The 18,793-nt window shown below is 40.5% G+C and overlaps 1 protein-coding gene across 1 annotated transcript in view; it reads right to left on the bottom strand.

The window, feature by feature from the left end:
* The window catches only part of LOC118209630 (cGMP-dependent 3',5'-cyclic phosphodiesterase), a 168,408-nt gene extending 151,053 nt beyond the window's left edge, over nt 1-17,355 (bottom strand). Inside the window, exon 1 of the mRNA XM_035385146.1 lies at nt 16,961-17,355. Within this exon, the coding sequence (XP_035241037.1) occupies nt 16,961-17,028 (68 nt within the window). The 5' untranslated portion in view covers nt 17,029-17,355. The remainder of the gene's footprint in view (nt 1-16,960) is intronic.
* Between the last annotated feature and the right edge of the window lie 1,438 nt (nt 17,356-18,793).

Here is an 18,793-nt window from a genome sequence, read left to right as displayed (position 1 = left end):
CACGGGGAAGCGGTGAGAATGCGTGGTGGAGGATTACATCGAGGGCACCCATCATCCTCTTCAGCCAGGATGATCAAACCTGACATCAGCCAAGAAGTGGTTGATAAATTGGGGAATGGGGGGCAGGGCTCTTTTTTCCACTCTGCAGATTGGTACAAATCACTTTCTCTTCACCCTGAACCTCTCCTCCCACGTCAGGAAGTGTGCTGTGTGTTCATGCCAGCAACACCTAGACCTATGTGCTCACTCTTCACCCCAGTGCATTCCAATCATTTCCTACTGATACATAAAAATGAAGCCAGGTAGCTCAGGATACATGTTTTGTATGTAGTAGTATGTAGTTTTCCAACGATCTTTGATTTACAAGGCACCTGAAGGTATCAGTTAATATTCACAAAAACAGGACAGAATGGTTCATTTTTAGACACACACAAATGATCGCTTCAGAGACAGAAAAATACCATTACTGAAATGATTGATATGACTTGATAAAAACTTCAGTCAATGGAACTCAATCAATGGATTGGTAAACTAGATAGCTAATGTATTTATCTTCCAGACCTGCTGCTGCCAGAGGTTGCAAGGGGAGAGCAAGGAGAGGGCGGTGGAAAGTGGGGGAGAAGGAAAGGGAGAGGGACAGGGAGGGTGATAGACAGGGGAAAGCAAGCTTCCTTTAAACATACTTCTTTTAATGAGCATATATTATACAATATATAGAGTTTTACACCGATAAAAACTCAAAATTTAATTCAGTTACCAAGTGTTTTTTCAGAGCCTCCAAATGGCCTTTTTGGAAACCCACCAAGACATAGCTTAGGAAAATAATGTAGAATACTCATTTTTGATGGTACTGCCATCAAATTTGAACCAGAATTTGTCCAGCATTGTGGCAGCGGCTGCATTGTGTTTCCAAGCCCACCAGTCATAGCCACAAGCATCTACATCCACTCAAATCAAATTTTTCAGGTGAGAAAAAACTTTCACTTCCACTGTGTTTCTGTGAGCTTCTGTTGCTCTGTTTCAGTAACACTTGACACAGCAATCCTGACATTTGGAAAACAAACTCCCAATTGTTACTTTTCAGAAGAGACCAAGATTATGCCTGTAGCCAAAAGGGTTCAAGAACAGTAACCATTTTATTTTGGTTATGTCAGGATAAGCACTGTTGTAACTATTGTTACAATAACAACGTTTTATTTTTCAAGGCCAGGTTGTGCAACACCATCCTGAAAACAGTTAAACTTAAAAGAACTCATCTGGTAAGATTAAAAAGATTACCCATCAACCTCCAGATATGCAGCCAACATTCATTTCATGAGAGCGCTGAAGGAAGAGTCTGAGCTGAAACTGGAGCCAAGACAGTTTTCAGTAGAACAAAGCAAAAGCTACAGTTTTTCATCTGAAACAAACACAGTGAAAGTGATGAGTAAATTGAATGTGGATTAAAGCTCTCATTTCTGCTTCAGTACAACAGTGGATCAGAAATCCTTACAGCTGTACTTATTCTGCAAGAAATGAGGACACATGTTTTTAATGGGACAAGAGACTGCACTCATGCATTTCTGTCACTAATTAAAAAATTTTTTTTAAATAAAGACAAAACTTAAACTAAATTCCAAAAAAAACTACCACAAATACATCCTCGTTTTCTATTTAATGAACCTAAGAGGAAATAAAATTCACATATTTCTGGTACAGCAGAACTGAGCTTAAGTATTGGTGGAGCGAGAGTAAATTCATCTCCCCCAAGGGGGAAATATTACTGACAGAAAAGCACTAAAGCTTATGTCCTAAAAAATCTATATATGGACTAGACTGTCTCATCACCACTCTGCTTAAGAGGAAGGAGGACATCCAACTACATGGCTACAGGATCAAATCCCAGTTGAGGCACAGCTGCTACACCACTGTAAACGGTGCTGAGGTGATCAATATATATAAATTGTTATATAAAAGTTGTATACAGTAGGTATGCCTATCTGTCTTGGTGTCCTGCAAGTCAGAACACAACAAGTCTCATTTACTTAAGGAAATAGAAAACCCTCTGTGAAACACTATAATGAAGCCACTATGGACATCTGTCATTGGTCTAATCTCAGAAGCACTTGTCTCAATGTCTAGTGATATTAAGAGGATGCCACAAATTATTCATAATAAATTACTCTCCCTCAAAACATCCTGTATAACGTCATTTTATAATCCATAATTATCCATCTTTGAATAATTTAGCGCATTTTTTGATTAATTATATGGATCATAGAATTGTAACTTAAAACATGCAGGCCTCTTGAAATAAAAAACTTTTGATTTGATAAGCTCCCAAATATTATTTTTTCTTGAATAAATTCTAAAACTCCAAGAGATATATACAATTGCCATTTCCAGTTTCTACACCCTTGCCTTCTACAAGGGCAATATCCTCCACAAGGTTTGACTTTTGTGTGTGCGTGTGTTTATTTTATATTAGGACAGCAAAGGGACTTAGGGCAACAGGACTAATTGTTAAAAGTAATTACCAAAACAAATACCAACCAATCTAATTGGTAGCTTTGTAGCATACACTGTATTTAATTCCACCCACAAGCTATTCAACATGGGTGATAGAACATCACACCAATTCTCACTGCCGAATGAAGGAATGTGTTGATAGTGTTCAAACACCTAGTAACAGGATTTCATTTCAGTGATACCCATGGAGAATGCTAAACCCATGGAGCATGACGGTCTGCGCCTCTCCCTTTGTCACACTTGCTGCTGAGAAGCCTTCAGGACCTTGGAGAACAGCAGCCTCATCTACAGGTATAGTATACACACCTAGGACTGAATGATATTAAACCCAGACCTTGTATTAACACAGTCTGCTGTGCCTTTAGAGGCCTACAGGTGCTACAGATGAAGCCATACAGACGTCCTCCCATTTTGATAGAACAGACTACCTTTTAGTAGGCTACTTGTTTCAGTGTTTGATTTGTATTTGGTTCTGTTTTTCTGATGCCCCACGAGAGGGAAACAATGGACCGTCCATTGTTTCTTGCTTTCGCTTATCCACTCAGCACTTGGCAAGGTTGCCACAGCAGAGAGGCCACTTCTGACCATATTTACCATGATTAGTGCAGTGTGTGCTGCATTGGCGATGATTGGTTTTATATTTTAAAAGAACACTGTATCTTGCAGTGGGTAAAATATTGAAACCCTATATAAAAGTGAGTAACAGTCCATTCAGCGGGCATAGCAGTGGAAAAGACATACATGTGTTTTATCAAAGCCAACATCAAGGGATTTTCTTCAGACCTGGATCAATGGAATAGCAACCAGCTGTACAGGATTTTATTTGCCAGTTAACACAGACACAGTTAACATTATCTATTCCTTTGCAAAACCCAAATAAAAATGTTCAAAATATTATGTAAAAGAATTTATAGTGCTGGATGTTTATTCTTAATTCTTAATTCAGCTACCTTTCTCGTGGATACAATAACGAACAAGCAGCATCATTTTGGAAATTAAACCAGCAGAATTCTCGATTCAGTCTCTGTGCATATAGACACTGTACTGTGACTGAACTTACAAATGTGTTGTGCACAAAGCCCATTTAATCTTAAAGCTAAGAGTGACAGCGCACAGATACAGATTCAAGCCTGATATTGCCTGATATTGGTAAGGAGGAAGCATCTGTCAGACGCCGATACAACGTCGTCAAGAGAAACAATTAGCTACTAACCAACTATGATTTTCTTTCTATATTTTCTTTCCTTGCATCCACGTTGTGAGAGATGAAATGGCAAAATCTAGCTCATTTTTGTTGCTACCACAGGTGATTTGTTTCCAGGCAATACCCTTGCAAAAGGCTCTCTCCACAGTGAGAGAAGAGACACTAGAATAAACCACACAAGAGTGCTGATCACAAATAAGCCCCAGGGACTGAGTGAAGAATTTCAAAATGCTAAATGAGAAACACCCCCATTTAGCAAATAATTGTTTTCCTCCCTACAGTAATTCTCATAAGTCACAGTCAACCACTCCGAACAAGAACAGTTCCTTGTTTTATTTAGCCACAATACAGAAAAAGCACAGTAAAAAGCACAGTAACGCAGTACAGTAAAACACTGTAAAATGTACAGTAAAACATGTACTGTACAGTGCAAGTACACTAAAAAACAACTACATGTATGACTCCTGTAGCTATGGAAAAATCATCCCTCCTGAGAGCATCAACTAGACCCTTAATAACTATGCGACACTGCCCCCTGATGTCAAGATGACAGCAGCAAAGAATGGCTTTGAGCAATGGCATTCTGAGCTCTGCTTTTGGGCACATATTCACCACTCAATTATGCACATGCTGCAGACCAGGGTGAGGAAGGCTATTCGGAGAACAATATCCATGGAGACCGATCCTTCAAAATATCCTGACTCATTTCCACCAAAGGCTCTCTCCACAGTGAGAGAATGGACACTAGAATAAACCGCACAAGAGTGCTCATGACATAAAAGCCACTGGGACAGAGAGAAAAATCTCATAGAAATATGCATAGATACATACAGCTCACACCACACACCACACACACACGTACATGCACACACACACACACACGCACACACACACACACACAAAAACACACAGGCATACATGCATATACACAGGCACGTATGCATTCAGACACTGAAGTGTATGCACACACATAAATACACACACCTATGCAGACATACACTCACATGCACACATATTCATACCAGCACACACACATGCCTACAAATATATAAGACCACCTACACATGCACACTGGCAGCGCTAACAAGGGCAGAACAGATTTTTAAAAAGTGTTTTTTTGATGTGTATTCAATCTGCCAGAGAGTTAAACAAGAGAAACGCTCTGCAATGCCCAATCGATATTGTTCACCATGGCCAGTGGGTCACGAAGAAAAGCAAAGATAAACTAAGCAAAAACACATCTATCATCATTTTGTGATAAAAGCGCGCTGGTACATGTGGGTGTTGTAGAGCTTTCCTACAGCACACGGCACATGCCCCTGCTCACCCTCCTCACCTCTGTGGGCTGTTACTTCATACACCCACAATCTATCTGCGCATCTGTGTATAGCAGCATTCATCCCTCATTCTCTCTGCTCAGAAATAACCCCAAGGTCCTGATTTAATAACTACTGCATTCTTTCAGACCTGAACACTCTTCGCTAGAGAAAAGTTTTTTTTTTTAAATTGAGGGGAAAATAGTTGTTATTCTGCTGTAAGCACACAATAAAATGAGCCAAACCATTATCTCAGTTCCTGCAGCTCAATATTTGACTGATTCTTACAGTCACCTCTGCAGAAGCTAGCTGTCAGAGCTCCAGAGAAGCCGGGCTATAAATACAGACTATCCATTACAGGCAGGGGGGTGCAGCGTGGAGCCAGCGCTAGCACATGCTAGGGTATTGTACTCAGGTAGTGTAGGGAACAGGACACAGGTAGGGTATGTGCATGGAGAGAATGGGCATTCAGTGTGCGTGTGTGTGTGTGTGTGGAAGGGGGGGATGGGGTGCAGACTGTGATTGCAACTAAGGGAAAGGTCACCTTCAGAACGCTTGCTTCCTCAGGCTGCATGTGACCTCATTCAAATTGGATGCTGCGTTTAATTGTACAATCCTACATCTACTAATTATAATTATGATTATGGTTAGGACTGAAGCAATTGCACTTTGGGATTTGATTATGGATACATGTTGAGTCGTTACACCTCAAGATTTGATTATAATTTAGATTGCATTCGTTACACTGTAGGATTTGATTATGATTAAGATTGCAGACGTTACACTTCTGGATTTGATTATAGCTCAGGTTGGATCATTACACTAGGAGATTTGTGTTAATTGGTTAAGATGACTCAGCTGCTCTTTTGATTTGGTAACTGGAAGCATGCTCCAGGTTCTATTCCATTTGTTATTATTTTATTTGTTATTTGATTTCTATGCTGAATTCTCTATTGCTACCATATGTTAGACACCTGAATCAACTAAAACCCATAAGACAAACAGACTAGTGCAACGTTTTGCACAGAATGACTAAATCAATCCAATCTAATTCATTTCAGTTTTCTATCTGGCAACCTTGCAGTTGACCTCTTCAAAATGAAAATATCCAGCCATTCTCCAATGATTTGTTAGAGGATGTACAGTACATATCATGTTTCTTAAAACATAGAAAATGGCAAATGATTTGTAATGTTGTTCCTCTCCAATTTTTTTCCATTTACCTCCTCACTTTCTTTCTTTCTGTCTCTCATATTCTCCTCCCCTTCTCTTTCTGTCTCTTTTTGTTGATCTTGTTTTCTCTCCATGGAGAGGAGCAGTTGGCTTGGATTAAATTAAGTGACATTTAGGGCCTCTGACCCTGAGAAGCGTAGAAGGGAACAGGTGGGCTCGGACACGGCTGTCATGCAGCACGCAGACATACTGTAGTGTATTATGACAGGGTTACAGGTCTCATTCCACGCCACCCAACAGTCATGACACAAGGAAGCCGCGTTTCCAAGGCAACCAAACGCCTCCAGCCTCCTCCACTAATGGAAATACATTTCCAGACTGACTGGAAGTTAATGACGGGCAACCAAAATAAAGGATATTTGATAATAGAGTTTTATTGAGCATGGAGCACTTAACGCTATGAGAGCCACGATAAAATTTTATGAGAGAGGGGAACGGTAGAGGGATTTCGCCAAATGCTAAAATAAAATAGGAAAGGAGGAAAATCACAGATCTTGTCTTAAATAATCAAAAAGGACATAGCAACACTCGTTTTCACATGAAGGTTATTTGATAATGGTACAGGGACTTGCATCAGTTCAGATTCAATATTCACAGAGAGAATGTGACAACAGGGGGAAATTGAAACAATGGGTTGGATTTACAAATTTATGTCATAGCAATACGTAATAATGCATAAAAGCTTAAAAACGACTCTGAGCTGTGCTATATTTGCATTATAGCAGCTCCTAGTCTGTTCACTCAGTGATGCTCTTTTTCACCTCAAAGCTTAATTTGAAAAGCTTGTCAAAAAAAAAAACGAATCTCTTAATCAATAGATTGTCTTGAAGCCCATTATTAAGTGGGTCAAATAATGCCGTAATTCAAAACTCAATTTATCTAGATTCTGACAATTTTTTAAAATTAAAAAACTGAAGTGGCAACAAAAAGCATCAATAGACCAAAATATACCTGCTCCACAGCATGAATTGGGGAGCCTTGATTTTGTAGTTGATTGTACCGAGGGCCATGACTAGATGAGAGCTACTCCTCCAGTCTGTTGCTTTTCTCTCCTTATAGCCCCAGAGCAGCAACAGCACAACAAATCAATGAAGCGTGGCTCTCCCTCCGCACTGTGACGGGGACAAGACGCCAAGGACCTCCTAAAGAGATGCATAATGCATGACAGAGGCCACAGAGAAGAACACGGAAATACAATGTTTTTCTGTATTGGACAATTTCAGTCCAGTACTGATGTTGTGCCACAGGTATTAATTGCCGGCGTTTGTGGGTAAGGGGCACAGCGGGTGCATCAGATTTAATCAATACACTGTGCATGGAACACAGAGAGAGGGAGAAAGGTATCTTGAAAGCTGCATAAATCTAGCCTTACCTACAAGTACAGCATGTAAGATCGACGGCAGTCAATATCAGGGGCTTTACCCAATCCAGCCATAAAACCCAGAGTGAAAAACACCAAAGACATGAGTACTTAACGTATCGATATCGTCAGCTGTGGGACTGAACAACACAGGCTTCCGAAAAGTCAGACACATAGGACAGTGAACTGTGTAAAATCAAACACTGACAGAGGTGTTTTTAATCTCATGGACTACATGTAGTCCGTATTAACTCATCACAGAGGCTCCCAACACATTGATTCGAATCAGGTTGTTGCAAAACCACCCGACACAGGGGCTTCACTGGCAAGGAAACACCACAAAACCTTATTTTATGACCATGAAATTTTAAGATAAAATAAATAAAAATATACACATTTCGATAAACAATGAACAAATATAACAAATAAAAAATATAATTTTGGATGTGTGTATGGATTCACAGGATTATTTAGAATGTAGACTTTTCCATTCTAGAGGCAGCAGGCATCTGGAAGGAGGGATTCGATTAAACCTGCCAAGGTGCCATTGATGAGCTTGACTTTTCAACACAAGAACAGAAGGAGAGGGGGGGACACCAGAGGGGGAGGAGGGGGATTATTGTAAAAGGTCAGGCAATTACCCATCACTGGGATCTCACTAACCAATTTCCACCAGTTAATTATTACACTTCCCACATGCTCAGAGACAACAGACAGCTATTCATCACTTTCTAAAGCTTTCTAAATCTGTCTTTTACCGCCATGCCTAGCTCACAGCATTACTTTCAGGACTGTATTTCTTTCTTACTTTTTTCAGCAATTCAGGTAGAAGCTTGAACTATACTGTAACTGTGTTTTAATGCCCAGGAATTTTGGTAGCCAGCACTTCTAGGTTGCCAGAAGTCAAAACATATTCTAAAAATGTAAATTTGTAAAAAATGCAATAGAGCACGCAAGTGTGTAACGAAATACATATTTGGTCAAGTCAAAGCCACAGATCCCAGGGATCAAGCGAATCAATACCAGCACCATTGCCATTTCAGTTCCATCTCACCCATCGATTCACAGATTAAAAAACAAAAACCACCTTTCTGCAGGGAGGGCCCCAGGCCTGATCCATGTAATGTAGGGAACAGGCCAGTGTGATGCCAACTCCATCCTTCCAGTTGACTGCCTCCCTGCAGCTTGGTGCTGGGTTTTTCCCCTGTCTCAGGATCAGCCGTGGTCTCAAAAACCTCTGTGTCAGGAGCCGTGGTGCTGAAGCCACCCAGCGCATGGAAGTCCCCATCACCATATGCCAGGGCCTGGTACAGTTTCACCTCATTCAGTATTCACAAGCATTCACTCACTTGCTTACTCAGCAAAGAAAGAGAGACATCGAGAAAGCAAAAAAAAAAAAAAAAAAACCACGAAAACACAAATACACCTAAACATCACATGCTTTTATTGCAAGCCGCGTTCAATAATTCACACGCAGAGGACAGGGAATCTTTCTCAGGGCTAGCAGTCTGGAAGCCTTAACATTGAGATCTGAATGACTAACCCCTGAGAAATCATGGCCATTAAATATCCCCCATGGGTTTTCCTCCACCTACCTGTCATTTGAAAGCCACTCCGGTTGCACAGTGTTCACAGTGCACGGACACACGCCTCCATTATTTTGCACCTTTGTTGTTGTAAGGTGAATTTTTTGTGACAAAAATAGACCAGTGGAAGAAAAAAAGCCACAAATGACACCTGCTGAGATGCAAAAGACATGTATGACTATACACACACTGGGAGGGCCGCTTATTCTCTTTGGAAGAGTTCAATGCCCTGAAAAAAGGCCTGCAAGGGCACAGGTGCAAAACTGTATTTTGAGTCACAAGGAGTCCCCGTGACATGATATTTCTTTTTTTTTTCCATCAGTGCCTCAAGATAGAAACATTCTGTGTGGGCCTTCACTGGTGTGGAGGATGGCAGCAAGTTTCTGGTAGAAGAGCGTTGGATGTGCACTTCTTTACAAAGGGTTTGAAGAAAAGGCTGAGAATCTCAAACTTGACCCCTTTCTTCAAAGAAAATGCCATTCTGTGGGCAGTGAGAAGGAGGTAGTTAGTTGTATTAGCTATTTTTCCCAGTGTAATCGCTAACTTTTACATGGAAGGGGAAATTAAAAAGCTGGAGGAAACCGAGGAATTGATTGCATTCTAAGTCACTATTCAGCTCTAATTGCTCTGAGACAAAAGGGATTTGTGTTATCACTTTCATAAATTCAGTTTTAGGGGGGATTGGAAATTTGCACGCATAAATGCATCAGGGCACAATTGTATCAAAGCCAAATGAAACTCATAACTGCATAAACTGCCAAACCCAAATCCTATCAATGTCTTTCTCAAGTTCCCTTTCTGTCTTCAAATATGTCTCCTGTGATCCAGACTGCCAGCAGGAACAGCTTTTTTAAATGACAGCTGACAAAACGTCCCCCTCCTGCACATCAGAGACCAACTGAAAGGAATTTAGATCTTCACTGTTGAAGTATGCTGGCTTCTGCGAAGAAATCAGCAACAACAGAGCTTACAACAAGCGAGCTGGCCCAAAACAGCAGCCACGCATCATCAAAGTACTACACACAACTTGTTCAGTAGAAGAAACTGTACGGATTGGGTTCATCAGCTACCTACTGTATACAGCACAACAGTTCAGAGGTCATATACTGTAGCATCTGTTACATGGTTAAAGACCAGGTCTGATTAGCAGAGGGCTTAGTGCCACTGCACAGCTGAGGCTGATTTGTGTGGCGATGGATGCCTCCCTCGACCTTGAATCAAGACATCTTTTTATCAGGAATCTAAACACAGAATCTCACCCTTGCTTGTTTTTCAGACATCTTTGTTTGTCAGCACAAATTGCAATGGTGGACGTTCTTAACATTTATGCCTGCTACAAAAAGAAGATATTGGAGCGTACTACAGCACAGTATGAGGTATAGGAAGTCACTGTATACAACTGCATCTGAAAACATACCAGCTACTTGAAGTTCACTTGCTTAATTCTCTAAATTTATGCAGTTCAATTAACTTAGACCGATGTACCAAAGTATCTAATCAACAGGATTTCAGTTTGGCAAGAAATATGCTATAACTTACAATTGAATGTTTCAGACCTGGCCAGTGTTGCAGATGAAATGTGCAGGTCTGAATTGTTGTTGTGTTCACAATTATAACTATGTAAACATATTCTCTATGTTTACGGTTCAGCAGGTCAATTTATTGTTTTATTTTTTGCAAATATTATAACCTGAAAACAAATATTGAGTTATTTGGGAGAAGCATGAATTGGTAGTCACAAATCAAATCCACTCTAAGCACAAGCCATTACAGCCAGGCAAAACACACGCAAGGTAGGTTGCCTGTATTTGGAGTCGATAGTTGTATGTCAATCCCAAAAATGTATAACCCACTCCTAAATGAAACCCACTCTAATAAAAGTACTGTCTCTCAGAGATATTGAAATACAACAAATTCCATTATGTTGAAGAACAGGAAAAGGCCCTAGCATATGTTTGAGTGTGTGACAGTGCTACCATGTGTCAACAGCCTGTATAAAATGCTAAATATTGTATTATAAAAATGTGGAACAGCCTCTCAACCAGCATAAACCATATGTCTTGATTTGTCACAGAACAGAAAGCCATAGCCGCATTGCCAACTGGGATGAGTCACTATTTTACTGGACAAGCTATACTGTTATCAAAGATAGATTGTGGTGAAAAAAACTGAAACAATAAGTACTTCCATTTCTTTGGCTTCTACAGGTGGTGATGGTTCGCCAAGCGGTAGCACAGGGCAGTCAAAGGGGCTCTGAAACTATGGTTCAGTCCCATCTTAAACGCATGGCTTTTTCAATGAGGACATATCAGTCACTGATATAGCTGTGCTTTCTGCAAGCAGATTTCTCAGAGACACCCATCGGCCAAGAAACCATCCAAAAAAGACCTCCACCAATCGCCATTCCTATTCAAATGGGCAGGCAGAAAAATGGATGAAAATAGACCCTTCTTTTAGCTCAGAGCCACACTGAGGTGAAAATAATGTGGAACCACCCTTGCAGCTTGCGAGCGCATTCTGATTATCCTGTGCAGAGAAATTGTTTTTTTTTTTTTTCAAAATTTGGTCTCGGCACTACTTGCTTCGACAAGAGCAGGCTGTTTGATTGATGTTGTATCATACAAGCACACATACCACTGTATATATGACATTCATCATACTGCATGTTGTTTTTTCACCCCGTGCCTTGGTAACATCTTGCAGAGACATTCAAAACAGACCTCCCTTAATTCTCCAAAAAATTACATGATCACACTCTATACAGTGCTTTATATTAAGTATGGCTTCCATCCATCTGATACGCTTTACAGTGAAAGTTGGAATGGCTGTCATTCTCACTGTCTTAAATGTAAAAATAAGATAAATATACATTTTGAGAAATTGAGACAATAACCAAATGTTCTATGGAATAGCTAGCTAGCTCAATTAATTTACCTGGTGTGTGTGTGTGTGTGTGTGTGTGTGTGTGTGTGTTGTAGCATAGTGCATTTTAATACAAACTACGAAAACATATTCTGGCACAAAATATGCCGCAAGGCATTGTAAATCTTTCTTTAACTCATACCCAAGAAAACATTTGTTCAATTTGTTCAATAAGAATAAATTGATAACTAATCATGCTGTGATATGTAGCCTAATAGTTCAAATCATTGATTTGGATTTGTACTACCGTACGTTGTACGAAGGAATAACCTATTATTTATTCTGTCATTTGGTGACAAGGTAAGTTATGTTAAATGATTTATGTGCATTTCTTTAGGTATATTATTTCACCTGGTTAAATAAGATACATAAAAATGAACTGTCACTTTGGCAGTGTTTCAATGTTTATTTCCTTTCTGTAAAACAACCATATATTTACTGTGTAAAAAAAGTTAAATCCAAAAGTGACATGCTCAATCTACTACCCACTGTCCTTTCATTTCTTAAGGCAGCTAACTTGGGGGCTGATCAGCGTCTTATCCTGTGAAGACACTGTATTAGCAGCGATGACTGGGGCGGCCCATAATTCACCATCATATCACCCAAGGAGGGAGGGAGCCAATCAGCAGGATGGCTGTGTCTCATTGTGCGCCTGGTGCCCACAGGTTGCCTGCACAAAAGAAAATCAGCATACAGCTCCAGCACTATGACTGCGCATGCACAACAGGGGGCCAGCTGGGTGAAAAGCAGGGGCAGAGGACGAGTGTGTATGATGTGTAGAATGGCATGGGCTTGCCAGCTTTCTCTTGGATTAATGGAAGAAATCGCAATGTCAATACTGACTTGGAAAATGGATTTGGAAATGTCCCTGCGCACAGCATGAAATGTTTGTGAAGGCATGAATATTCTTGCAAAATGTTTGTTTTTGCTGAATCACATGGTTGCATGAAAAAGATCCTATGCAGAGTTTGTGACCACACTTGTGCATATGTATTGATTTATCAGTGCGGCAGGAGAGACTACAGCACTCAAGCCAATCTCATTTCAGAAGGCCGGAATAAGCAAAGCTGAAGAAAAACACACTCACACCATCACCTTCCAGCAGTAAAAATGCGTCATCCAAATCTTACTTGCATCAACTCCGAGGCCAAAGGTTCTGATGGACATTCAAAAAGATGTTCGGAATACCAGCATGACAAAGCATGTCCTTTAAATGCCATGCCTGCTGATATCAAATGTGGAGGACAAAGGGCAGAGAAGCCGTGTCTGTCCCCATATCTATCTCCATCATCACAAAGCCGGTGACCAAATATATGAGTCACACATCAATACCAAAACTCCATTGCTATCAAATGCAAATATAGGCTCAGGCTAATATTCACACAGGCACAATCCAGCAAATCTCTGGGACACAGTAACATCCCAACAGCGCAGGAATCATAAACTTGCCTTCAGAAAAAAGCTTCATCTACTCAATTTCACCAAGAAATAGGAGGCTACTGAACCAAATAGGCATAGTAAATGGAGGCTGTTCTAATAACGTATGTGTTGCAGGTTTGATTGGCATCTGGGAAATGCCCATTGCGTCTGTGAGCAAGCAAGGTACCACAAAATGAGGACTATGCAAGTTTCCCTGGTTACCAATGTCTGTTAAGAAAATGGATAATGCAATGTAATAGAATTTCCCTCTACGTAATTGTGATGAACACTGATATTACTGCCTAATCGAAACCAGAGATTCAAAGTATTCACCACTGGTCCATAAACCTGCCCACGCTTCATTCTAATAAAGAAGATAGAAAACCACACACACACACACACACACACACATAGCCTACACCTTATCTTGTGTAGGCCTAACCTCCCAGTGAGCAAAAGCCAGAATCGATACTAGAGGAGTGGAAATCTTGGGTTAGAGATGTTTTGACATACACACACCACAATTTTAACCCCAAAGTTAACCCCAATACAGCTCAGATTTAGCCAAGCTATCCAGATATAGCTTGGCTACATCCTATGTGGGTAGAAAACGGGTTGTCATCTGAATGCCAAGATGGTGTTTCACCAACTTTTCTCAACAAGAATGTTCACCAGGTTCTATATATGCAGAAATCAAGGTACTCTAAAAATGCATTTTTTTCAACCACAGCACTTTAGCTAACATGTTTAGACAATTTCTGTATGCTTTACTTCAATCCAAAAACAGTATATGCCCTACCTAGTATATTTAACACCAGTTTAGGAAAACAAGTTTAGGTAAGCCAGGGTTGGGGGTTGTGATCATGTGTGATCATGAGAGTACAGCCCTCACCACCTCCTTTCCCTCTTTCCCTTTTTTCAACAGTTTGCCCCTATGTGGAAGAGACCAGGTGTGCTGTCAGATTGGCTAATCCATTGCTTCTCTGCACTGGATCAAAGAGGTCTATTGCATGAGTATCTCCACCCTGGGGAAGACACAGCATCCAAATTAAGGCTTACTGTAACTTAACTGAGATCAGCTTGCATGCTCAAAGTCAAAGGAAGATTTGAAGAAAGGAACATTCTGTCACTGCCCCTCATGGTCAAAGAAGCAGCTACCTTGAGGAGGGTCTCCAGGGAAAGGCCTTTATGCACGGTCAATTGGCTGTGACTGCAATTTAAGCACAATGGCTGAGCTTAGGCTGAATAGGTGGATGCACCCAAGTGTGTGTCCATTAAAATGTGCTTCCCCTTGGAAACGCATTTATCTCAGGAAAGAACCGCACTGTGAAGGTGGACCTCCTCTGTCACCACCCAATGTGTTTGTCTCCTGTTAGTGAATCATGGAGTTACACGGAGGAAAGTTTTACACCAGCAATGGGAAAATTTGAATCATATTACATTCTCCAGGACATTTTAATTATTTACGACAGACCAGCAGCATGGAAGGTTAGGCACTGAGCAGTATGCTGGTATTTTTGTAATAGATAATGGTAGCACTGCACATCACTACTTGACATTATTGATTGGTAACAGCCTTTGTTACCATTTATGCTCTAGCTAATATTTTGCATATACTCAAGCTGAATATTTTGACTATCTGCAAAAACAGCTTAATTTAGTGCCTTGTTCAAGAAAAGACCATTTCTATCTCCAGAAACATGTCAAATACTCTACCCATAATTCCACTGTGATACTCCTGAATAACAGAAATTCCAGGGTGAGTTGATTTTAGCAAATACTCAGAGCTCAATGCACACACAAAAATGTATACAACAAAATGAAAGCCGAGTTTCATAGTGATTGGTGGGATAGACGATGACCTTCTCTAACAAAAACATATGATGATAATAATAGCAGGCCAATGAAATCATCTCAGCTGAAGGCCCCTCATCACAGAGGGTGGTTATGAGGATTCAGTCGTGCTGCTCTGAGTGACACTTGGAGCGAAATGCAATATTACCAACCACTGATAGACATGTGGGCTGGAGGTCTCTCACTGACTCATTTAGGCAGTATTGTCCCTCTCCCCTACACTCCTCAATAAAGCATAATCTCATAGGGACAGGGTTTAGAGGGTGCAAACTGAAACTGGGAAGGATATCTTTGATTGTCCCTGATTGACACTTATAATTTGTAGATTCTCACCGCAGATAAGGCAGCACAGTCCTCAAACTATGTACATGTAAACAGGACACATGGGCACTGCACAGCAAAATGTTCAGTGTAAAATCAACTCTAACAGTGTCCATTCTCCTAATCGACTCAGTGTCATTAAAACAAATTTACGTTAACACTAATAATTAGCCTATACTATACTATGAGTGAAAGAGGCAGCGCAATTGTATGTTTTTCTGATACCTTCCCCCACATATTGACAAGTGATTTATTAGACACTAGGGGTCAATTTCAGTGTGCTTAACTGGAGATTAAACCTCAGGTGTAAACCCAGACCACAGAACTACATTAAACTGGAACAGTAATCCAAATGTGAAATACGGATTAGCTGTTCCAGTTGTAATTCAGTTCTCTGGTCTAGGGGTTTAAACCTGAGGTTCAGTGAGGCCCTGTGAGTCCAATGTACAATTCACAGACTGCATTCAGTTTGCATTCCACAAAGCATGCTGTCTATAGTTATTGACAGTATGGTCGGTAAATTGTATATAACTTAAGGTCATTGCTACCATGTCTGTAGTAAGTGCAAGTGGTGCTATCAAATAAACGTTGCCTTTACATGGCCATGCAGTTGTGTTAAGCTTAGGACAGTTTATGTTCATTCAGCTGTTCCAAGACAAGTTATTGTAAGTTGAAAAACATTCATTTAACAAGGCAACCATTTAAAATCATTTTAAATGAGTAACCTAAATGGCAGGCACATTTCTGACCATTATAGAAATCACGTGGCGCTTGTCAACAAGAGTAGAGCTTTTGAAGTTAGCCTACTGGTTGAGAGACATCGCTGTGGTAATGACCGGCTTCAAAGCCTGCAACGCTACGGAGATAAAGCAGTGATATTTACCGTCTAAATTGAAAGCAGATCGTGATCTGTCACTTTAAAAACTTTGTTATAGTCTGTATCAGAACATTTGACGAGCATATTGCATTGCATATTAGGATGTTTGTTGTCCTTCACAATTCTTAGCTATTCAATTTAGCTAGCCAGAAGCGAACACGAAACATTTTAATTGCTATCAGTCTTTATCCCACAATCAGAATTTTGCAATCGCAACAAATGCGCGACGAATGTAGCCCATACTTAACGAACGTAAACACGCAGAGACTGTACGCATTACTACAGCCTTCTTAACAGTATATAATTATGGGCTACATTAAAGCACGATGGTCCATCGTAAACTGCCACGGGGACACTTACATCTCTGATGTTGCTGGTTGGTATTGGTGGCTACGGCACAGAAAAGAATGTCCACAAGCCTGGCCCATGTCTCATGATGCCTCTTAGAAGCCGGTTCCGAAAGAGTTCAGCCTCATCCGCGGGGCCGCAAGTTGGAGTCTGTTCCGAAGCGTGTCAAGTGTTGAATGTGACAGGGCAATGAGTGGGTTTTGTTTTCTATGCGAATGGATGGGTGTGTGTCTCTCTCTCTCTCTCTCTATCTCTCTATCTCTCTCTCTCTCTCTCTCTCTATTTCTTACTCGCTTTTGGTAGTAGGAGTGGATTGGCTGTGCAGTCGAGGAGATACTAATAGGCTACAGCATCTCTCAGACATTCGGACAGATACGCGCACACGAGGATACACCTCCCTAGAAACCACTGGCTTGAGGCTGATCAATGTCGTAGCCGGGTGCGTTTTCTAGGTCAGATGGCAAACAGCTGTGACAGTTTAGTTCGTCGTCTTGACGGGATGCTGCCATTAAGAACAATAAATGGTTTACTACAATGCAGTGCCTTCGTAAAGTTTTTACCACTATTGATTATTTCTCATTAACTTTAATTTATTTTTATCCCAAATTTATAAAATGTTAAAATGAAATAATGCATTTAGGGTCTTCATAAATATATTAAAAATAAAATCCTGAAAATGACAAAAATTCACCCCCTTTGTATTATCAGCCAAAATAGAAGTCAGGTGTATTCCCTTTTCTTGAGAGTGCATATTAACAAGGTCCACCTATGTTGATTTCTAGTCCTCCTGTGTTCAGTTGCATGATTGCGTAATATCACTGACTATGTGAGGTCGAACAATTGAAACAGCAGGTTAGATCAGTTACACTTTGTTTGGTAGGTTATGTTTCACTTATTGATTATAAATGCACCTCTGTGCATTCTTGATGATATTGATTTTTTTCTATTCCTAAGAGTAACAATGATGTTCTCCACTACTATACCTCGCTCTGGATAAGAGCATATGCCAAGTGATTGTAATGAAATGTATACACTCTCACTGCCTGTGCAACTTTATAGATTATAAAATATCATTAAAATATTGACAAAGTGAGTACCGTCCTTAAATCCATTGTGACAAAACTGGAAAAATATGCCAAAACCCAGGCACCTCCAATATCAGACCTTCCTACCAATATCAGACCTTCCTACCAAACTGAGCAAAAAGACAAGAAGGGCAATTGTCAGTGAAGTGACTAAGAGGGTGAAATGGGAGAAACTGTCCAGAGGTCAACAATCTCTTCAGCACTTCACAGATTTGGCCTCTTTGGGACAGTGGCTAGACAGAAGCCCCTTCTGAGAAAGACCAACATTAACTCATGCCTGGAGTTTTCCAGAAGCCATTTGACAGACCCCTGAGACATTCTGGAGGAAGATTTTGTGGTCTGATGAGACTGAAGTTGAGCTCTTTTGACTGAAAGCAATGTGTTATGTTTGGCACAAATCAAACACAGCTCATCACCCAGGTAACACTATCCCTTCCATCCAGCATGGTTATGGCAGCATCATGCTAATGGGTCGCTTTTCAGCAGGAGGGACTGGAAAGCTTGCTGACATCAACATTGATGGAACAATATACAGGCACATCCTTGAGAACCTGTTTCAGTCTGCAAGGGATCTGTCATTTAGGGCAAAGGTTCATGTTCCAACAGGACAATGGCTCAAAGCCCATGGCCTAAACTACAAAGGAACGGTTTAAAAACAAGAAGGTCAGAATTCTGGAATGGTCTAACCAAAGCCCAGACTTAAATCCCATTAAATCTGTGTTATGACCTGGAAATTCATGTCTATCAACAGAGTTGCAGC

This window comes from Anguilla anguilla, chromosome 12, assembly GCF_013347855.1.
Source record: "Anguilla anguilla isolate fAngAng1 chromosome 12, fAngAng1.pri, whole genome shotgun sequence".
NCBI classification, from domain to species: Eukaryota; Metazoa; Chordata; class Actinopteri; order Anguilliformes; family Anguillidae; genus Anguilla; species Anguilla anguilla.
This window is presented reverse-complemented; position numbering and strand designations above follow the sequence as displayed.